The following is a 20,528-nucleotide window of genomic DNA, read 5'->3' on the forward strand; positions in this document are numbered from 1 at the left end:
TCTGTTTCAACGAGTCTGTAACTACCCATGTTACAAAAACATGTTCTGCAATGGGGGTTTTGCATTTTCATTAGTCTTGTACTGTTACATCTGAAAGTCTCTTTACAAGAAAAAAGGATTTCAAAGATGCCATTTTTATGCCTGTTATCTATTGTAATTTTTGTTTGGTTTGTACTGGAATGAATCTAAATGCACTGTACAGTATGAAGTGGATAGTTGTGCTAAAATTTCTGGCTGGGTATTTGATTTTGCTCATATTCTGTATGTAATGCAATATTTGTAACAGGTGTATTCTTACCCTCAGTGCAAGTAGATTTTTTGTATTGTTCATGTTTTTTCTGTTTGAAGCAAATAAATCTAAACACTCTTCTTTGATGAAACTGTTGTCAGAAATGTTTTAAATACTACTATCAGGCATCAAACAATACTGTAATTAAGGAAGGTGTCTTTTTGAGTTTGTTTTCTCTATATTCTAATTGTGAGTTTGTCACTGTCTTTCCTGATGAGAATGTCCAAGATCAAAAGATTTTCACGATAAGTTGAACTACTGAGTTGTTACCTTTGTTTCATCATGATTACACTGACTAAACAATCATATAAAGAACTGAAGTGTTTTATGCAAGTGAAACAGTATAAAGTATGTTTTTATACACACTATGTCAATTTATATGTTTTTATTAATTTTTAGGTTACAAATAATCATGTGTCAATGCTAGTTCAAAGATTTTGTATTTGTTACATTCAGTTTTCTGATAAACATGTATCACCCAAAATGACTTCAAACTTATTTTAAACAACACATCTGTAAAATATACAGAATGAAAATTAACAGTACAGCAAAAAAAAAGTAAAAAGTATGTTAAATAATACTAAAAAACAAAGTTTCATTTCATCAATGTACTCCCTTTTCCTTATATAAAAAAGGTAATATTTTGCCTGTTGATAAGGAAATTATTTAAATAACACTATCTGAATAATCTTAATAATTAGAAATTTCAAATAAATGACTTAATAAATTAATCTTATAAAAACTGTTTTTAAACAAATATATTATTTTGACAATTATATAAATAATTTACAAATACTGAAAAAATTTACATAGAAAGTAATAAATTTTACAAAAAGTTATTTTAAATGTCTTCATTTTGCATAATTGTTTTTAGAAACTGTCAAAAATACTTGTTAATTTCCAAAATAATAAAAAATATTGTATACACACACACACACACACACACATTCTCAAAGGACAAATGCAATGCCATCAATCTAATGCATCTGTACAGTATTATACATACATATAGAATATGCATTACACTGATTAACAATCTGAGTGCAATACAAAGGTAATTCCTTCCCATACAGATATGATGAAACACAAATAGTTCCAACTGAAATTCTTTTATAATCAAATATTTCATTATAATTTACATTACACTTAAAACTAAAATAAAACAAAGCTTTAGGTACAAAAGTTTTTGGTAATAAAAGCATTAATTATATACACATGTAAAAAAGAAAGATCTATATAATAAAACAAAATCCTCACATCAACTATCATAAACTTGAGCAAAATTGTTTAACACACAGAATACATCATTCTGTTAAAAGTCTTCAAATTACACATGAAATGTGATTTAATTGTAACATTTTTCCTAAGATACTTTGAGTGTTTTATGCAATTACTTTTATTTCATTAGAGTGACAATGTACTAGAGGCAGAACAAACTAAATATCTGTATAGGAACACATTCCTGGCCTAAAGTATGAGTTTTACAAAACACATTAATGAGGTTTACACATGTTCACTGTCACAGTAAAGTAGTCTAGATGGGCTTACAATGAAAGTTTATTCACTGTTTTTAAATATAAATATTCAGTTCTTAATATTAAAAACATACATGCACATATCAGTGATATTTACTGCTTATCTACTGTGTTAAGGGAAAATTATAAAGTATAACATACAACTGTCAAAGTATTCAGAACAATCAACAAATAACAATTTTCACTCAGCTGATAGTCACTAATGTATTCCTTTCGTACAGTAACATAAATTAGATAGCTCAAAATACATTTTCTATGAATGGTTTTAGAAAATAAAATAAACGAAATATGTATACAACACAAAAATCTAATGTAATACAAATGCAAAGTTCCCTAAATTTCTAAAAGCAAACCAGCCCAATTTATTCAATCCAATGATCAGAAGGGACAGGCAGGATACCCTTTAGCTTTACTCATAAAAGCCCATACGTGGAATTCTATGATAATATGGCAATACCATCTGGTTAGCACCTAAATGGTCTTATGGAACACCTAATTTCTACAGAGCTAGTTTCAACCAGTAATAAGAATAGCCAAATTTGTTGCTAGTGCAGAATTGGATTGAAAAAACACCTGTCAGGACAACACTCATCACAGAGTGGGATTCTGTGAAAGCAAGATATAAGGTACCCTGTAAAATAGAGACAACATAATGACAAGCATACACCCTCCTCCTTTCTAGCAGATGTTGTTAAAACAGCCATGGGTGGTAGTGGAAAATTCCCAGAAGACTGCCAGATCATGGAAAGAATGGGAGAGAAAAATATTGGGAGAAGTCCAAATACTGGTCCAAAAATTGTCTCCTAGTGGATAAATGAATGGGCAGTAAAACACAAATGTGCAGAAACCAATGAGATGTAACTCAAGCAATTCATCACCTATAAAGTCTAGAATATGCAATCTGGATATCTGCAAGTTCACTTTTAAGAAATTAAAGAAAACCTAGGGAAACCAAAGGACCCCATTGAATTCAGCATCAAGACTCACCACAAATGGAGGTAGAGTGAGCCACACAACACCAACACCTCCAGGCCAGGCCAGAACAAAACAAACAGTCAGCATACAACTGAGAAATAGATGGTAAAAGAAATGCATTGAGGGATGCATCCACTTCCCTGGTTGCCAGAGATTTGAAAAGAAAGTACTTATCAGGAACCTAAGGGAAGAGACAAAAAGTCCCACAAACATGCCAACAACTCCAATCTATACCATCAGCATGTCAGCAGCAACAAAATGATCCATTATAGGAAAGGCTAGTCTTGGCTGGATGTTGAGACAAAGGATGTAATACCACCCTAACATTCTGGTTACGCACTTGAAGAAACCATTTGAGAGGAATGCTGAATAGCACTGAGGTGTCCGAAACCTGAAATGATTAAAAGTAGTTGACAAAATTGTCTAACTTAAACAACAGGAGATAAAGCTAGACCCAAGTGAAAACCAAGCCAAAATAAGATATAGTGGACACATTTAGTAAACATCCTTGTGAGGCATACCCTGGGAATTAAGCCCCAGTGAACTTAGAAAAGTCTTGGTGTAAAATGTGGGATTAAGAATGTTTCAACAAGGATAACCAAAACAAAAGATGCAGAGATGGACTCATTTGAAGATACTGTAGAAGATGAAATTATGGTTAGGCCAGCCAATCTGGGGCTAGCAACAGTTCACAAGTAGAGGACTGAAACAGAGCCAGAATTCTGAACAATAGATGAAATGAATGAAAGGCACAGATGTGCAATCCCATCCAATCATGACTGATTGCATCTGCCACCCAAGCTTGAGGATTTACTAGAGACTACAAAGCTTGTAGTTGAGAGTATCAATAAGGGACAAAAGCAATCACTGAAGACCCAAATAGAGAACAAATCTATTAGAAAACCTCACAACAAAGACTCCATTTGGTCAGGAAAGAGTGAAGACTCAGACTGACAATCTGCTAAGAAATTTATCACCCTGGAAAAATGGCAAGCCCGGAGACTGATTTGATTGGAATGAACCCTATAGAGAAAGAACTTAATTTTAAAAACAAAACCCTGAGAACACATCTCTATGACAGACTGAAGGGTCCACTGTAGAACTGATGAAATATCTCATGAGGATATTGAAGAGATCTAGACCTGCTCCTGATAAAGCAAACAAAACTAGGACAAGGACTTAGCTGCCAACTTTAGTTGCCTGGTGATTTATCCAAGCCCATTCCCTTGGCTGTGATTTTGCTAGATAGTAGAGAGGGACAGTGGGAATCTCATTAATCCATTGCTACAGTGCAACAAGATCTAAATTATAAATGAAGAAAGAAGATATGTCCTCCATTCAAATATCATGGATTACCTGACCTTTAACATGCATACCTCACCCATGAAAGGAGGTAAGCATGAAAAGATAAGCTTAGAACAGAGTCGGTAGACATTTACACACACACACACACACACACATATATATATATATATATATGCTAACTGTAGGATTGATCCAAGCCAACTGTCACTCAAAAACTAAGATGTTACTTCTGAAGAAAAAGACTGGAGGATCCAATGGATTATAGTTCCAAATCCTTTAGTTGCACTGGGACTACTGAAAGGATAACATGTGACCACATCACAAAAAAATCAGAGATTCAAGGGAAGCCCAAAAACCCAAAGAGACAGAACTATCTTTATAAGTAAGAAGCTGATTGCCTGTTCTATAGCTTGGAACTAGATGGAAAGTAGCTGAGTCAGGCTTAAAACATGTTGAAAACCTGTACAAACGAACATAAGCCACAGGGTGATGGTGCTAGACCAAACGCTAGATGCGTGAGCTATTGAACCTGATCCATGTATGTTAAACGTAGCTAAAAGAAAATTAATTCATTATGAGAATATGGAGAAATACCTCAGCAACCTCAAACATGGATATCCAGACCTGTTGAAGAATGCCAACAAAGGATGAAAAAGGACATCATTGAGGACCTGGGAGGATAAAAGAGTAGGATGAGATAAGAAAGAATGATGATCATTCACTAATTTCCCCTTGTTACGGGCATAACGAGGAAACAGGAATAAAATTCTGAAATAACAGGATCAGCTGTCATTACCACCCCCCCGATCAGTAACTCTCACAGCCATGTAATGAAAACCTGTACCCCACTATTCAAGTCAGGCTGGAAATACTACAGAATGGGAGGGTATTGGAGATATAGAATTGAATGAAAGACCACTTCAATATCAGAACATGAAATACCTGTGAATCTTTAGTAAAGGAATAAAAAGTGTTCATCAATAGTTGTAATTCACTCTAACTGACCCTGGAGTTTGATCCAAATTGAACTTGTGAGAAACTGACTTAGTAAAAAAAAAGAAATCAGACTCCAAATTTTCCACAGAATTATCAGAATCAACAAAAAACAACTTCAGAAGCCCCAGGAGAAAACACTCCTGAGCTAAATATATGTATCCATGTCCCAGTGGATCCAAATATGGACAGCCTCAACTGAGAGTGACCTCCCCTACTGTAAAGAGACACTAGATAACCAAGGACAAATAGAGGAGGTTAAATCAATAAAAAGTGATTATATTATCTGAGTGAGGTACTTCTATACAGTGCTAGGATAGATAGTGTATAGATATGGGTGGAGATATTTGCAAATTAGATACTGCCAAAGGCATTTAAGTGGAGTTTAAAAGACTGGAGCATGCAAGGCAAATCTAACATCACAGAAAAGCTATAGCATCAGCAAATGGTAACTAAGTTTTAAAAGTAGTGAATTCTAGATATTACTGCTTATTTCCAATAAGCTTATTTCTAATAAGCTTACACATCAATGGAATTTTTCAAAATCCTGATAATATCAAAGCTATTTTAGTTTCAGTGAAACAGTGCAACTTATTTTTAGCTTTAATTTTCACTACCAAAACCAATTTCCTAATCAATTTTAATAGAAATACTTTCATGTTTTATTTTCATTTGTATTGTTAGCTATATAACCAGCAAAATGTATTTCAGAAAAGTTTGTAAACATTAATTTTTCTGTTCCATTTGATTATATTTACATAACTCTCTTTCAATACTTCAACACTATTCAGTGCTGTTCTCTTTCTGCCCATTTTCCATCATTTACCTACAGCGTAACTGGATTATGTTAAAGTGTCATGGAAATAAATAAATTGAATAATCAATTTACTTTAATCTATGCACTTGCAGTCTGTAATAATAAAATATTGCATTTTACTCTTGATGGAAAATAACTGCCTAAATTTCTTATTTATGTTTATATGCCCATACTGATTTAATGATTACATTTGTTCATTCAAAATACTATGCCAGTTTTTTAGACAGATTTGCCAGACAAACCCTGCATTTGTGCTTTGGAAGAAAGTATTCTTGATCTTTCCTTGCACAGTTCATAACAAAGGTGATATATGAACCTTTCATCCTTTCATACATTTCAAAGAATTAAAAGAAAAGAGTTGTCTCAGTCAAGACAATTTGTGAGCTCCTAGAAACCTGCTCATAACTCCTCTTTAGTGTCATAACCTACTGTACTAAATAGTACTTTCTTACAAGCAACAGGAACCTGGCCTGTCTCAATAATGCTTCTCAAACACAGCTTAGCAAAACAAAATTAATACATTGTACCTTACTCTTAGGAACCATTCTATCAATAACAACTAAACATCAATACCTGTATATATATATATATATATCAGTCAAGTTAACATAAATAACATTTAGAACCATGTGTACCACAATGAATAAAAATAATTGTTATTACACAAAGATGCACATTGCACAAAGTTCTCCTTCCTCCTCTGTTTTTCACAAATACATATAACTCTTAAAATTAAATGAGCTATAAAAGTGGGCAAAAGTACTTTTCAAGAAACTAATTACAAAATTTTATTTTACAGCAGACACGTAACAAAGATATGATATACGTATATTTATATAAAAGTAAAATTAATTATTAGGGGTTATTTCTTTAACCAAAGAACTTCTATCTGAAAATTCAAACAAATTTTGCTCACCCAAAAATTACACAAATTATTTTTTTTTTTTAAATCACAATAAAAATTTTAGAAACAGTCCTAATTTCCACAGAAAATAATGTACACATTTCCTGCCTCTGCTAACTTTACAGAAACTTTTTAACAGTTTTTATGGCAAAAGTACCACAACACCAGGTGGTTGTTCGAGAAGAAGGATTAGCATAATCATCTGTGTCTTGATCACTCACCCACTCACCCTGATTACGTAAAGCCATTAAATGACAAAGGTCCACTGGTCAGCACAAAAAAGGTAGGAAAGAAAATATAAGTACATCAGTACAATATATCAATTTTTTTGCATTCTACATTTCATTAACAAACCATAATAAAACTATGGTTATTTGTTACAGTTCCTAAGATACAGGAATCATATCTTACCAAAAACTGTAAACATAATACTTTTGGATACACTGCTCGCAACAAATGACAAATAAAATACAATCATAAAATGAAATACTAAGCAGAATGAATTTGCTGCAAATAAAAAAAACCAGTAATATACAATTTTTTTTTTAAACATAACAACCAATGCTGAAAAAAAGTTGCATGTTTATGAACTCTCGGATATAAAATTCAAAGATATTTTTCACAATATTTTAAGGTTTAAACTACAAATTTAGCCTCATTCCTAGTTGTATATATGTAAATAAAACAATCGTGAACAATATTAGCACAGTTATTATGGACAAAATTTTTCACAAAAATTCTTAAAAGCTCTCAAATCTGTAAAAACCATTTACACAGTTTAATTTTCTTACATCCATACTCTCATATAAAATCAATTTAGTTATGATTTTTAATACTGAGGTAAAAATATTAAATTTTCAACCAATTATTTTCAAGTAAACTTACATACTGTAAAACCTTAAACTTAACATGTTTATGAAAGGTTTGTCTTAAAGGAGAAGGAAACATTATATAGGCATAAGTATCATGTATTTAAAAAACAAATTGAGTGTAATATGATAATAGTGACACTCAGTTTCAAATATAACATTAAAATATTTTACAAAAGAAGCTTGTGGCAAATGTGGTAAATAACTTGTAATGTTCTAACTACACAGTTTATGCTCTACAAAACAATTATTCCTCCAACATACTAAAAAAAAAAAAAGAGAAAAGAAAGAGAGAGAGAGAGCAGAAAACCAGTTAAAACTTAATTATGATAGATTACAGCATATTTTGAGAACAAACAAATTCCAAGTAGACTCAAAAATGTATAAAAGCAAATCTCAAATTAAGATTTTTAACACGCTTTAAGAGATTAATTGTAAATAAATGTAACAAAAACCAGTAAAATGTGCTCATACCACAAAATAAGTAAAATAAAATACTGTTGAAGCATCACTAAGAACTTCTAATTTATTTGCTTATGGTAATAAATGAAATATGTAAGTAGTTATGATGGAAAAAATGATCTTTGACAGAGATTATTTGATGAATGTTTAAGCCAAATTTCCTTCAATACATTTCAGTGCCATTAACAAGTAATAAGTAGCTATGATCTATAATAAACACACTCACTCACTATTGAAAGTTTAAGTTATAAAACCCATAAGGTGACACTGTTAATAAAAGCAGTCCACATTATATAGCAGTTATACAAGATTGAGAGAGAGAAAGATGCTTCATATGCAAAAAACATGTTAGGCATAGAGTAATACAAATAACATATATACTTTCTCTAAAATATGTCACATATCTAGTATACAAGAGACTAACCACACAGTTCTAAACTTTACATAGTTATTCTCTGATTACAATTTTCAAAAAAAGTTAGGTTCTTGTTCAATGAAAAATGGCTCATATAGAGAAGTAACAAACTCAAGTTACCTTTTTACTAGTTAAACATTAATACTATCAACACACGTTTTAATGCAAAGGAAAAAAAAACCTTTTTATTTGAGTATATTTATAACAAACTGATGAAGACAAACTATGTAGAGAATGTAAAATATTCACTAATCAATGAGATATTGTGTTGAAGCTGCATAAACCCATTCCCAACCAGCATAATTCTGTGTCCATTTTTAAAGGACTATAAATATGCAACTGTAGTATACAGCTACATAACTATTCTTGTTTGATTCAATATGAAGTATAACAACAAAATGACTAACTTGTTACTCTGCACTAATCAAGACTTGACTTCAATTTCCTTGATCAGACTATTAAAAACAAAATCTTCATCCTATATCTTTTGAGTGATGTTAGCAGTATTTCCTACACAAATTTGAACACAGAAATATTTCTCAAATTCTGAAATTGTAAAATGAATGATTTGAATTATTTATTTTTACTTTAGTATGTTAAGATAAACTGAAAAATTTGGCTAGTATAGTGTTTTCTAAAAAAATTAATGTAAGATCAATCAAAATACAATTTCTTATGTTTTACCTTATACTTGTGTGTACCTCCAGCTGTAGAATATTTAAAAGTGAATTGGAAAAGGTGTAGAGATAAATTCTATAGAAATGTCATTATTTTAATGCAAGATGTTTCAACTTTTAATAAACATTAGCAGTAACATTTATGAGTATATAAATTCAATTTAATATACCTTCTGTATCCATACATTACTTATATTACACAAATTAACTACTAGTACTACAAAAAAGGTGAGCAAAAAAGATCCGTGTTTATTTTAATGTTTACGTTACACAAAAACACACATACACAAAACAAAAACTGCAGGAATGTTTCATTATTGATAAAGCAGATCAAATATGCTATGCTAAAACTTTAAACGAAATAACATGGTGACTTTTATCCATTATAAAGTTTGACAAATTTCTTAAGTAACTAACAGTTCTTCACATGCACATGTATTATTGCAATGCAAGATGATGGAAATCTCAAGAAAACAAATATTCACAATAAAGTCACATAAACTAGAAAGTTAATAAACACAAACAGCTAAAAGTGCAACTAACTGCAAGTATATTTCTAAGTTTTGAAGCTTAAAAGTAACCAGAGTCAAACTTTGAGAAAATAATAAGCATACTTGTTTTCATGCTCATACCAAATTTCATTTTACAGACCAGTATATTCATTTCATGTCACAGGAACTATAGAGTAAAATAAACTTTCCTTACCAGAATTGACTGTATATCTTGCTTTTGCACTGCTACAGTATGCTTCTATCACATGTAACATTTTCATGTCATCTTCATAATGTTTCTCCTCTGCTTCTGGTAAGCAATCCCAAGTTTCTCGTTAAACAAAACAGCATTTAATATAAATGTAAAACATATTCAAGATAACAGAAAATTCCTCAAAATTGTAATTATTAAAATTAAGGAAGAAAGCCACTGGTTTACAACTTTACAATACTACTAATATAATGGCTTATCTTTGTCTCTAGTAGAGTTTTATTTACTAAATACTTGTACTTGAAATGTTATACAATTGGTAAATATTTAATAAAATAGAATTCAAAATCATTTTCATTAATATTATTACACTTACTCATCAATCTAAGTCACCCCACAAAAACTGTAGTAAAAATTAATATTAATATAAAAAAGTGCCATCAGCAAACTGTGCTTACATTTTTGTTTTCCATACCCTGTGAGTATCAAGTCAAATTATCAGAACAATAAAGTACTTAAAACTCCTTCTCTTGTTCAGTTACAATAAAATAACTTAACTCACTAGACGACCAGAGGAAACAAACTTTGGAAGAGTAAGAATCAGCTAAGAGAACTTTATTTTTTATAAGAGGGTGGTTGGCATTTGGATTTTGATGGATGCAATTAACATATGGATGCGTGTGTGTGTTTTTATAGCAAAGACGCTTCGAACTATCTTCTATATCTACTGAATGAAACAGAACCCCTGATTTCAGCATTGTAAAACAAGACTTACTGCTGTCTCAAAGAACATAATATAGGGGAAGGCTTGCTAAACATTTGATTGATAAGAGTTAGTTGTATTTTTTCTAAATTTTAAAATGTATTTCTTGTTAAATTAACTTTAACACAAATGTAAGCTAAAAAATAAAAGGTATATACAATTAGTTACTGCGAAGAAATTCAACATAAAGACATGTATCTAACTTAAAGATTATCCTTAACTTAGCACATTTAATAGTAGTTATTAGATCATTGCACCTATTTTAACTGTAAAACTAATTTTATATCTGTAGGTAATTTGCATTTAAGTATATTCACCTTTGACCTTACATCCAGCTTTGGCCCTCCTGAGAACAATATTTTCTTTAGCTGACAATGCAAAACATGATCGCAATGGTGGGTGAGGTTTCAAGCTCCACATCTTCCACACTCTCTCTACACTAGACACAGTTTGACTTGGAGTTTTTTTCACACTATTGGTATTTATCAGCCTAGTGCAAGATGATCCTACTACAATTTGCTAAAAACATCAACACAAAATACTAACTGTAACAAGTAATAATTACAGTAATAATGATCTATGCAGAAATATGAGTGGATTTGCAGAATATAAAGGATTATTCAAAAATTTAAAATTACTAATACAAGATTATTTTGCTATAGTAAAATGTGATACAAGTATTTGAAATTAAAAATAATAAAAATTAAAGCAATCTTATGCTTATTTAAATTTCATACCATTAGCTTTTCTAGTGCCTTCTATATACTGAATTTGATATATATACACACACACACATACTAAATAATTGAAACTTCACAACTGTTTGCAGTTATTTTTAATGTGGATATACAGTGTAAAGTGGAATAAAAATTTGTTAATTTTTTTAAATTGATAAAAACATTCCACTATAAGTATATGAATTTTACAAAACTTTGTTTTCTTTTCCTTTCTAGGAATTTCATTAAAAATAATTCATGACATTTGTTTCTCAGCATTTTCATTCATTAGAAATAAGGTTTAATAAAAAATAATTATAAATTAAAAGTATGCTATTCTGAATTAAAATCAGAAATATCAGAACATCTTTTTGTAATGCACTTATATATGAGTATACGAGAACTATTCTTGAACTGATTTTCTTGTTACAAGAGCAAAAACAAAATGCTTTTCAAAATACAAGTGTGGATTAGCGTAACTAGCTTTGTGATTTAAGCTTGTATCAGTTTTTAACTTTAAATAATGATTCTAAAAGAGATTAATCTAAATTACTGCAATGAAGCATACAGAAAGAATTATATTTAAACCATACATTAATGAAATCATGCCAATACAACAAGTTGTATTAAAAAACTACAAAAATGTTAAAAGAATAAAGGTAAACTTAAAGAAAATAAAAAATAACAGATACATAAATTTTAATGCTGTGAAATTAAAAATTGGCAAATTTATCCAATAGATAGAAATCAAACTAAATGTGAATGATTTCCTTAGAGAATTGATTTTTCAGAAGCAAACAAAAAAATAAACTACACAGAATAATGATAGCACTGGAAGGTGGAAGCATACATTCTATGTTAACCTACTGCTTACAAAATTATATGAATTGAAAAGAACAAAAACTGAGTTACTAGACTAAGCATGAATTCAGTTTGACCTATTTAAAAATTAATTAAATCTACCAACAAATCTATTAGAAAATAATGCCTTTCATACTTCTGAAAATTCCATAGGGTTTTTTTATGGACTTGTACAATGTATTAATTTAGAGCATTCATATCATATATATCACTAAATACAACAAAAAGCCATGAAATTTTCCTTATTTTAATCACAATGTGCTTACCATTTGGTTCATTTTATCTATGCTTTCTTTTAAAAGTAAAATAACCCAAAAAGATTTTTATGTTTTATCTATATCTAGTTGACTGTAAATTATATTCAACAATACCACTTTCCAAAAATAACATTCAGGTTAATACAAGTTTCAACAAATACTTTCAGATCCAAAACTCAGCCAAAAAATAAGGAGCCTGATTTAATTTTACCTCTGTTTGTACCAGGAAATGGCAGTTAACTAGAGCCTTGATTATCCATGCCTCTGTTATCCACAGTTCTTGATTAGCTGTGTGCCTTTTAATTAACCCCAAATTTTCTCAAAATAATTATACCATCATAATTCTAGACAACAATTTAAACATTTTGGAGAAACTATGACTCAGAAATTAATTTTGGTTAGAAAAGTTCAGATGTTGCATGACATCCAGGGTTTTTGTGTGTAGGATCTAGTGTGCATTCAAATTATAAATCAATTGGTTCAAGCCTAAACTTGTCTCTTATTTTTAGCTATTAAGAGAGGAATACAAACTATTTATAGCTTGGCTAATTTTACTTGATTAGTGATTAAAAACAAAGTATACAAAAATGCAAAAAATACATATTAAGATTTCTTTGCACAATTGGCATCCTTTAACCATAAATGCATGTTCACGTTGTGTTGGGATGCAGCTTAGTTATCCTTTTCTCTACAGATAATTGGTATCTGCAACCTATTTTAACAAAGACTTCTTAATAATTCCCAAACATAGATTTGCATTGATTTCTGACTTATTTTTCATAGGCATCAACAGGGTGTAAATATAATTCCCTGCCCGTAGCAGAAAGTGCCAAACTTCAGGAGTTATTTACACCTTTCTTTATAACTAAATTAAACTAAAACAAACTGCCAATCAAAAGAGGAAGTATTACAAAATAAAAGCAGAATTTGGCATCTGTAGCTTCTAAAATTCAGAGAAATTAAGCATGACTTACTGATCAACACTTGGCCTTTATGATTATGACGACTAACTTTTCCTGATAATGTGATTAAATGAAAGTATAAAAAATTATAATATAAATATTGAGCATGTTACAACATTTTATTTCGATAAAACAATGGGCTAAATAGTTAGATACCTCAATTATCCACTGTTCCTGCTGTCCATAATTTTTTGCTTTCCTCAAACCAGTGCAAGACTTGTTATGGTCAAAATTAATAAGATACATTTATTAAACATCAAGAATTAACTACTATAAAAACAAAATTTTCTAGGTCTGCTCTGTTAACTATTTTTAATAACTTTCCTATAACAGAGATGCATGTCCATTCACAAGTTATGAAAACACAAGTAATCTCATAACAACAGCATGACAAAGTAACTTCAAATCCACAATCTCATTTAACTTACTACATAATTTTACCACTAACAACAATATATTTCAATACCTACACGTGGAGGAGGAGGAGGCTGTGGAGGAAGACCCTGAGATACTGTGATATGAAGTTGGGAAACATGAGAAAGGTTATTATGTGTTTTAGGACCTCGAGAGGAGCTTGGTGGAATGGAAACTCTACCAGGGTGCTGACTGATGGAGATCTGTTGTTGTATTAGTTGTAACCACTGTTCCATTGAGTCTCTACTGTGGCACATTACTATTATCCTCTGGATCATCTTTCCTAAATAAGTAAAAATATGAAATACATTTCCTACCTTTCAACTTAATACAGTCCAAACACAGTTACTAAAGGCAATCACATGGTTCCTTTACAATGCCTAAACAGAACAGGAGAAAGTTAGCTCTCCACAGAAGAGATACTTGTGTTTAGATGGTTTTGTCTCACTGTAAAACTTGTTACAAAGCTTAACTTTATTCATAAAGAGGGAGAATGGAATACATTTATACTAAAGATACGATTAATGGCGCGCACACACACTGCAAACATGTGATCTTTGACATGAAAATACTTCCTAAATCTACATTGTAATAAAAATTTCTTAAAATAACATTGCCTTTGCACATACTTACCTAATTTCTAGTATTAAGTGTGAATTAACCCAACTAAAGTCTACACGTGCAAGCTATTACAATACAGAAACATCTAATTTATAACCCAAACTAACTTATGCTTAAACAGTACTTTGGTTACTGCTTGTTATACAGATAAGTATGGATAAATAGAGGAATAAAAAAAAATTTTGCAAATTGTTCAATAAGATTGTATCTGCCCTTCTGTTTTACTTACATTAGGATATTTTTTGTGAAATATTTGTATAAACCACCAACTATTTACTACTTAATTCCAATAACTTTATGTGAAATAAAAGAATTATTGAATTAAATTTTAATATTTTGTCTGTTAAACACACTGTAAGTTACAGATTGTGTGTTGAATAATCCTGTGGTGAACTATTTAACCTTTTCACTATGCCCGAGATGTAAATTTCTCAGTACACTGGGAAGTACACAGGGTTGACAAAAAAAAAAAAAAAAAAAGCGTCTTTTTAATTTGTTATATTTTTAATTATATAAGAGAAAAGTGTGTAAAACTACATGTTTTTAGATTCACTCAATGAAATCTGTTCAAATACCCCCTTGTGCAAATTAATTGAAACAAGATAGAAAATTACGATTTTTTCAATTTTTTGCATTTTATTTCTGAGAATCCAAAAATTACTCACAAATTAATGCATGATATGACCGCCTTTATTTTTCAGAAAATCATTAATCCACTTTGGCATCAAGTCCAAGTTGACTGCAATCTTTACTAATTTTTGGATCGTGGTACCACACCTCAATTATGGCCTCAATTAGCTTATCCTTCGTAGTACAGTCTTTTCTCCGAAGTCTTTCTTTACAAATCACCCAGAGATATTCAATAGAATTTAAGTCTGGAGAGTTTCCAGGCCAGTCCAGCACCTTTATTCGTGTTGTAGTCATAAAATTCTTCACAAGTTTTGATGTGTGGCACAGAGCCAGATCTTGCTGAAAAATGCTAGATCCATCTGGAAATCTCTTTTTCAATTCTGGAATGACTCTTCTCTGCAAAACTTCGATGTACTGAGGTCCTCGCATCATACCTTCTACGATATGCAAGCCTCAGATGCCATAGTAGCTGAAAAAGCCCCAAAACATATTCTTCAAGGGATGTTTCATGAACTGATTGATGGGAGATTCTTGAAGTTTCTCACCTGGAGATCTGCAAACATGCAGACTTCTTTGACCCTGTACGAAGAGTACAGTGACAAGTCTCGTCACTAAACACCTTCCTCCATTGTTCTTGTGTCCAGGTCTTGTATTTCAGACCCCATTGATACTGTTTTTTCTTCATTAAGTTGGTAAGAAGTTGTTTTTTAACTGGTCTTCTTGCCCTTCTAACGCAATTTCGAATGACGTCAATATTCCCCAAAATTTCGTCATATATCCCAAAAATAGATCAACCGTACTGCAAAATACAACTAATGATGCCGTCTGTGTGAAAAAATGACTATTAAAGGAAATCAGCAGGTCTAGCGAGCCTACACTGGCCACCATGCTGAAAATATTGTAAAATAACCATTTGTTTCAATTAATTTGCACAAGGGTGTATATTCTCAAATCCTAATTTTAACACTGGCTTTTGTAAATATTTGAAAACTTAATGATTTTAGTTGAGTGACAAAGATAAATTAGAAATTCAGCTAAGGTGTAAACAAATCAAACTTGAACAAGCCTATACTGAAGATGAATAAGTGCAAGCTTGTATTGAATGTGAAAAAGAGCAAGCTCACATTGTAGCTGAAAGCATGAGTTAGTACTGAAGGCTTATTACCAAAGGTTGAGTTTATCGCAAGCAAAAACACAAAACTTGTATGGAATTTTTAACAGAAAAGAGGTTTATTTTGATGGATGGTGTAATTCTAAGCATACTGGCAACAGTTTTAACACACTAAAGTAATTATGTCTTACTGACAAATTTTGACACTGTAGAAGTTATTATTAAATACTTTACTTGAATGAAAAGAAGTATGAAACACTACAGGATGCAACTGTTCTTTCCAATGATTATACTAACTATTTCATAACTGGTCACAGTTCAAAGGCTACATCATAATGTTTGTTGACTTGCATTCAAAATTCTATTGAACCACTATTTTATAAATTTATGCCAATAAGTTTGAAATCAAACTGTAGATTTTACTTCATACTTTAATATTATATACAAGTTAATTTTTAATTTAAAAGTAGATACTAAAATATAGATTTTAGTGAGTCATCTGGTATGCTGAATGCAACAGTTTAAAATTAAATGTTTGTGATGTCAAAATACTATGTCTAATTTTATACAAATTAGGAATTGAAATTAATATTTCAATTGTTAGTATTAACTAATACTAACAAGCTAGAATAAAAAATAAAAACCTTATATCCCTTTATTTTGCTGAGATATGGCTTATATACAGAGTCAAACACAGTGGCCCCTTTTAACTTAATTTTTTGAAACATTCCCTTATATACTCTTACTATAGTATATGACATGTGAATAGCCAATCAACTTAGAATGTCCCCAAAGTGGCTTTTTCAGCCATTTTAATCATTGAAGAAGCTACTGCATTCTTTTGATCCAAGTTTAAGGTGATAGACTGTCTTTAGTATGCTCAAAATTTCATATTTTTTAAAACCCAAATACTTAGTTACTGAACTTTATACATTATAGTGGAATTCTACAGTATCAGTATAGTTACTTATGATTTTTGTGGTTATTCAACTGTATATACAAAACCTAAAAAAATTTTGTTTGATATCCTCCCCTGCACAAATATTTAAAAGGCTTAGCAACAACTGAGTACAAAGATCATAGTAAAAAGAGATAAATGTTTGCTTTACTTCTTGATTTATTATTTTATATTTTAAGAAAAATAAATTTCATTATTTATTTTTAAATAGTAATAACCTATGGTGTGTGTACGTGCGTGCTCGTGCGTTCAGACAAATAAAAGAAACTAACCCAACTCCACTTTTTCAGATCATTTATCAAATAAACCCTTATGAAGATGGATGTGTCTGAGGAGCACATTAAGCATATAATGCTTTGAGTTTAAAAAAGGCAAGAGCGCAGCAGAAACTACATGAAACATTCAAGGTGTTTACAATGCAAAGCCTCTCAATGAAAGAAAATGTCGAAAGTGGTTTCAGAGTTTCAGAAGTTGAGATCAGGTGACTACACCTTAAATAGTGAGCCACATTCAGGTTGTCCTGTTGAGTTTAATGATGACTTGCTGCTGGCTGCACTTGATAAAGAGTGCACTGTAACAGTTGTAAAACTAGCACAGAAACTTAATTCAATCCATTCAACAGTTCATTGTCATCTGTAACAGCTTGAAAAGGTGTCAAAACTTAGAAAATGGGCCCCCCATGATTTGACAGAGCAAGAGTGGACATTTGCACTTAACTGCACTCTTGTGAATGCAACTCACCTTGTTTGGATAGGTTAGTGACTGTAGATGAAAAATGGATATCTTGTAAAAATGTTAAGAGCTGTAGACAATGGTACAGTGCATGTAAACTGGCCAAAGCACAGTCCAAAATGAATCTCCACCCTAGGAAAGTCTTAAGTATTTGGTGTGATCCACTTTGAGTTGCTACCACTCAATGTAATGATTAAATCAGACTTCTACTGTCAACAGTTAGAGAGCTTGAATGTTACACTGAAAGAAAAGAGACCTGCTTTGATCAGTCATAAAGGTGTTGTGTTACATTATAATAATGCACAGCACCATACAGCAAGGATCACATTTTCAAAGACTGAAGAACTAGACTGGGAAAAACTTCCACATTCTCCTTATTCTCCAGACCGTGCTCCCATCTGATTACAATCTATTCTGAAGTTGGCAGAACTATCATGATGGAAAAGAACTTGAAACACACAAAGATGTCAAAACTACTCTCTCTACATTCTTTTCCTCCAAACCACAAGAATTTTATAGAAGTGGCATTCAGAAGCTTGTGAATAATTGGCAGGAAGTAATTTACAATAATGGAACATACATTATTGATTATATAACATTAAAAGCATTTGAAATCCTTTCTCTTTTTCTGAATCTAAAATTGGACATTACTTAAGGGATGGTCTGATAAATGAGACTGTTGTAAAAACACCTGATCATCAAAAGGCTACCAAGCTCTGCTATGTCAATACATAGTTATCACATCTGAGATGTATTTGAAAACATCTTACCTATGGAGTGTTCTAATGTTTATGACAGTCTATTTTGACTCAAATGCTTGTAAATTTGAAAATATTGAAGATGCACAAATCAAACTGAATAACTCTGACAACCGGCCAATCTTGAAGTAAAACTTGCCTCTTGCAGAGAATAACCAACTTGCTAGTTTACCGAATTAATATGAATATACATTTTTGGGCATTCCTAGACAAACAAATATTGCTGTTTATGATGTTGATGTATATATGATGCTTCTCCTGTGAAACAACATCCCTATCATGTGAATCCAACAAAAGCTGATCAAATGTGCAAAGAAATACAAGATATGCTGCAAAATAGCATTACAAAACTCAGTAAAGTGACTGGTCTTCACCTAGTGTACTGGTTCCTGAATTTGATTACTCAGATTCTGTACAGACTTTTTCAAAGCAAATTATTTCACAAACATATATTCCTAAAACATTCCAAGAATGAATGATCATATCAGATAAAATTGGAAAACTAAATATATCAGAAAATGTGACTTGCTGTTTCTATAACTGACAGAGCAAAAGAGATCTCTGCTTCTATTACTCCTGATGAATTATACCAGTAAACTGTAATGCCATATGGGATGAACAATTGTCAGGCAACTTTTCAGCAAACAATGTCTTAACAGATGATGAAATCTAAGTTGATAATACTGTAATTTACTGTAACACCTGGGAAGAACACTTGTGTCTTATGTGGTATTTTTGAGAAGCTTAAGAAAGCCAATCTCATTGTAAATTTGGTGAAAAATAACTTTTAAAGCCAAAGTTCTTTATTCAGGTCATGTGGTAAGCCACAGTCAAGTTCTTCCAATTCAAGACTATGCTGATTGCACTGTGAATTACAAAACTCCTACCAACAAGAAAAGTTTGAGATTTTTGGGAATGGCTGGTTATTACAGGAAGTTCTGTAAACATTTTGCTAACATCACTGTACTATTAACAAACTGAAGAAAAATTAAAAGTTCAAGTGGTCTGAAACATGTCAATGTTTTTTTTGAATAGGTCAATTATTTATTGTTCACTTACCTTCTACTGATTGCACCTGACTTTGATAAGCCTTTCACATCAGCTGCTGATGCTAGTGATTGTGGTGCTTGGTGCCATTCTATTACAATTAAATAACAAAGGTATTGAACACCCTGTTTGTTACTTTTCTAAAATGTTTCAATGTCAAAGAACTATTCAACTATGGAAAACAAACATTGACTTTAGTGTTAGCTTTAAAACATTTCATAGTGTATGTATCTGCACCTCAACAACCTACTGACATTTTTACTTATCACCACACACTGACGTTTTTAACCAAATGAAGGGTATGAAGGATATAAAGGTTGTTATATTGGAGTTTAACATAACAGAAGTATGAACTGAAGATAATCCATGTCAATGAGATTCATAATATCTGTGCTAATGCACTTTCACATGCTATGTAATTTTATGGCCATAAAATCATTTGTTTTCATTGGGTTATGTATTGTCATGATTTTTCAAATTGTATAATTCTTTGATAACTCATTGCTATCAAATTATACATATAACATCTTAGTTAAAAATTGTCATTAGACAATTTTTAGTTCCCTAAGGGGGGGGAGGTTTAACAGATTTAATACTATTCTATTATCTATATTTGCTTTAGTTAAATATATATTTAGAACTACATGTAAAATCTGTATATTAACATAAAAATAATTTGTGTCTTGTGAACTTAAAGTATTCAGTTCCAGACTGGATAGAGCATTTAATATTGTTTGTGAGTTTGTTAAAGTTTT

General features: G+C 31.1%; 1 protein-coding gene across 8 annotated transcripts in view; it reads right to left on the minus strand.

Annotated features, from left to right (window-relative positions):
* LOC143232823 (rho guanine nucleotide exchange factor 7-like) overlaps window positions 1-20,528 on the minus strand; it is a 113,147-nt gene that overhangs the window by 17,588 nt on the left and 75,031 nt on the right. The window contains exons 13-17 of one of the 8 annotated variants that reach the window (XR_013017786.1): window positions 13,973-14,199; window positions 11,024-11,225; window positions 9,947-10,036; window positions 8,972-9,074; window positions 6,947-7,083 (exon numbers count right to left, since the gene is read on the minus strand). Coding sequence is in view for 6 of the 8 variants with exons in the window: in XM_076468736.1 (XP_076324851.1) it covers window positions 6,938-7,083; window positions 9,947-10,042; window positions 11,024-11,225; window positions 13,973-14,199 (671 nt within the window). In the remaining 2 variants the exon portion in view is untranslated. Of the gene's footprint in view, window positions 1-662; window positions 7,084-8,971; window positions 9,075-9,946; window positions 10,043-11,023; window positions 11,226-13,968; window positions 14,200-19,785; window positions 19,865-20,528 lie in introns of those variants that run through there. The other 7 variants (XR_013017785.1, XM_076468738.1, XM_076468736.1 and 4 more) reach the window with 7 other exon arrangements.

The sequence above is a fragment of the Tachypleus tridentatus genome, chromosome 11 (genome assembly GCF_004210375.1).
Source record: "Tachypleus tridentatus isolate NWPU-2018 chromosome 11, ASM421037v1, whole genome shotgun sequence".
NCBI classification, from domain to species: Eukaryota; Metazoa; Arthropoda; class Merostomata; order Xiphosura; family Limulidae; genus Tachypleus; species Tachypleus tridentatus.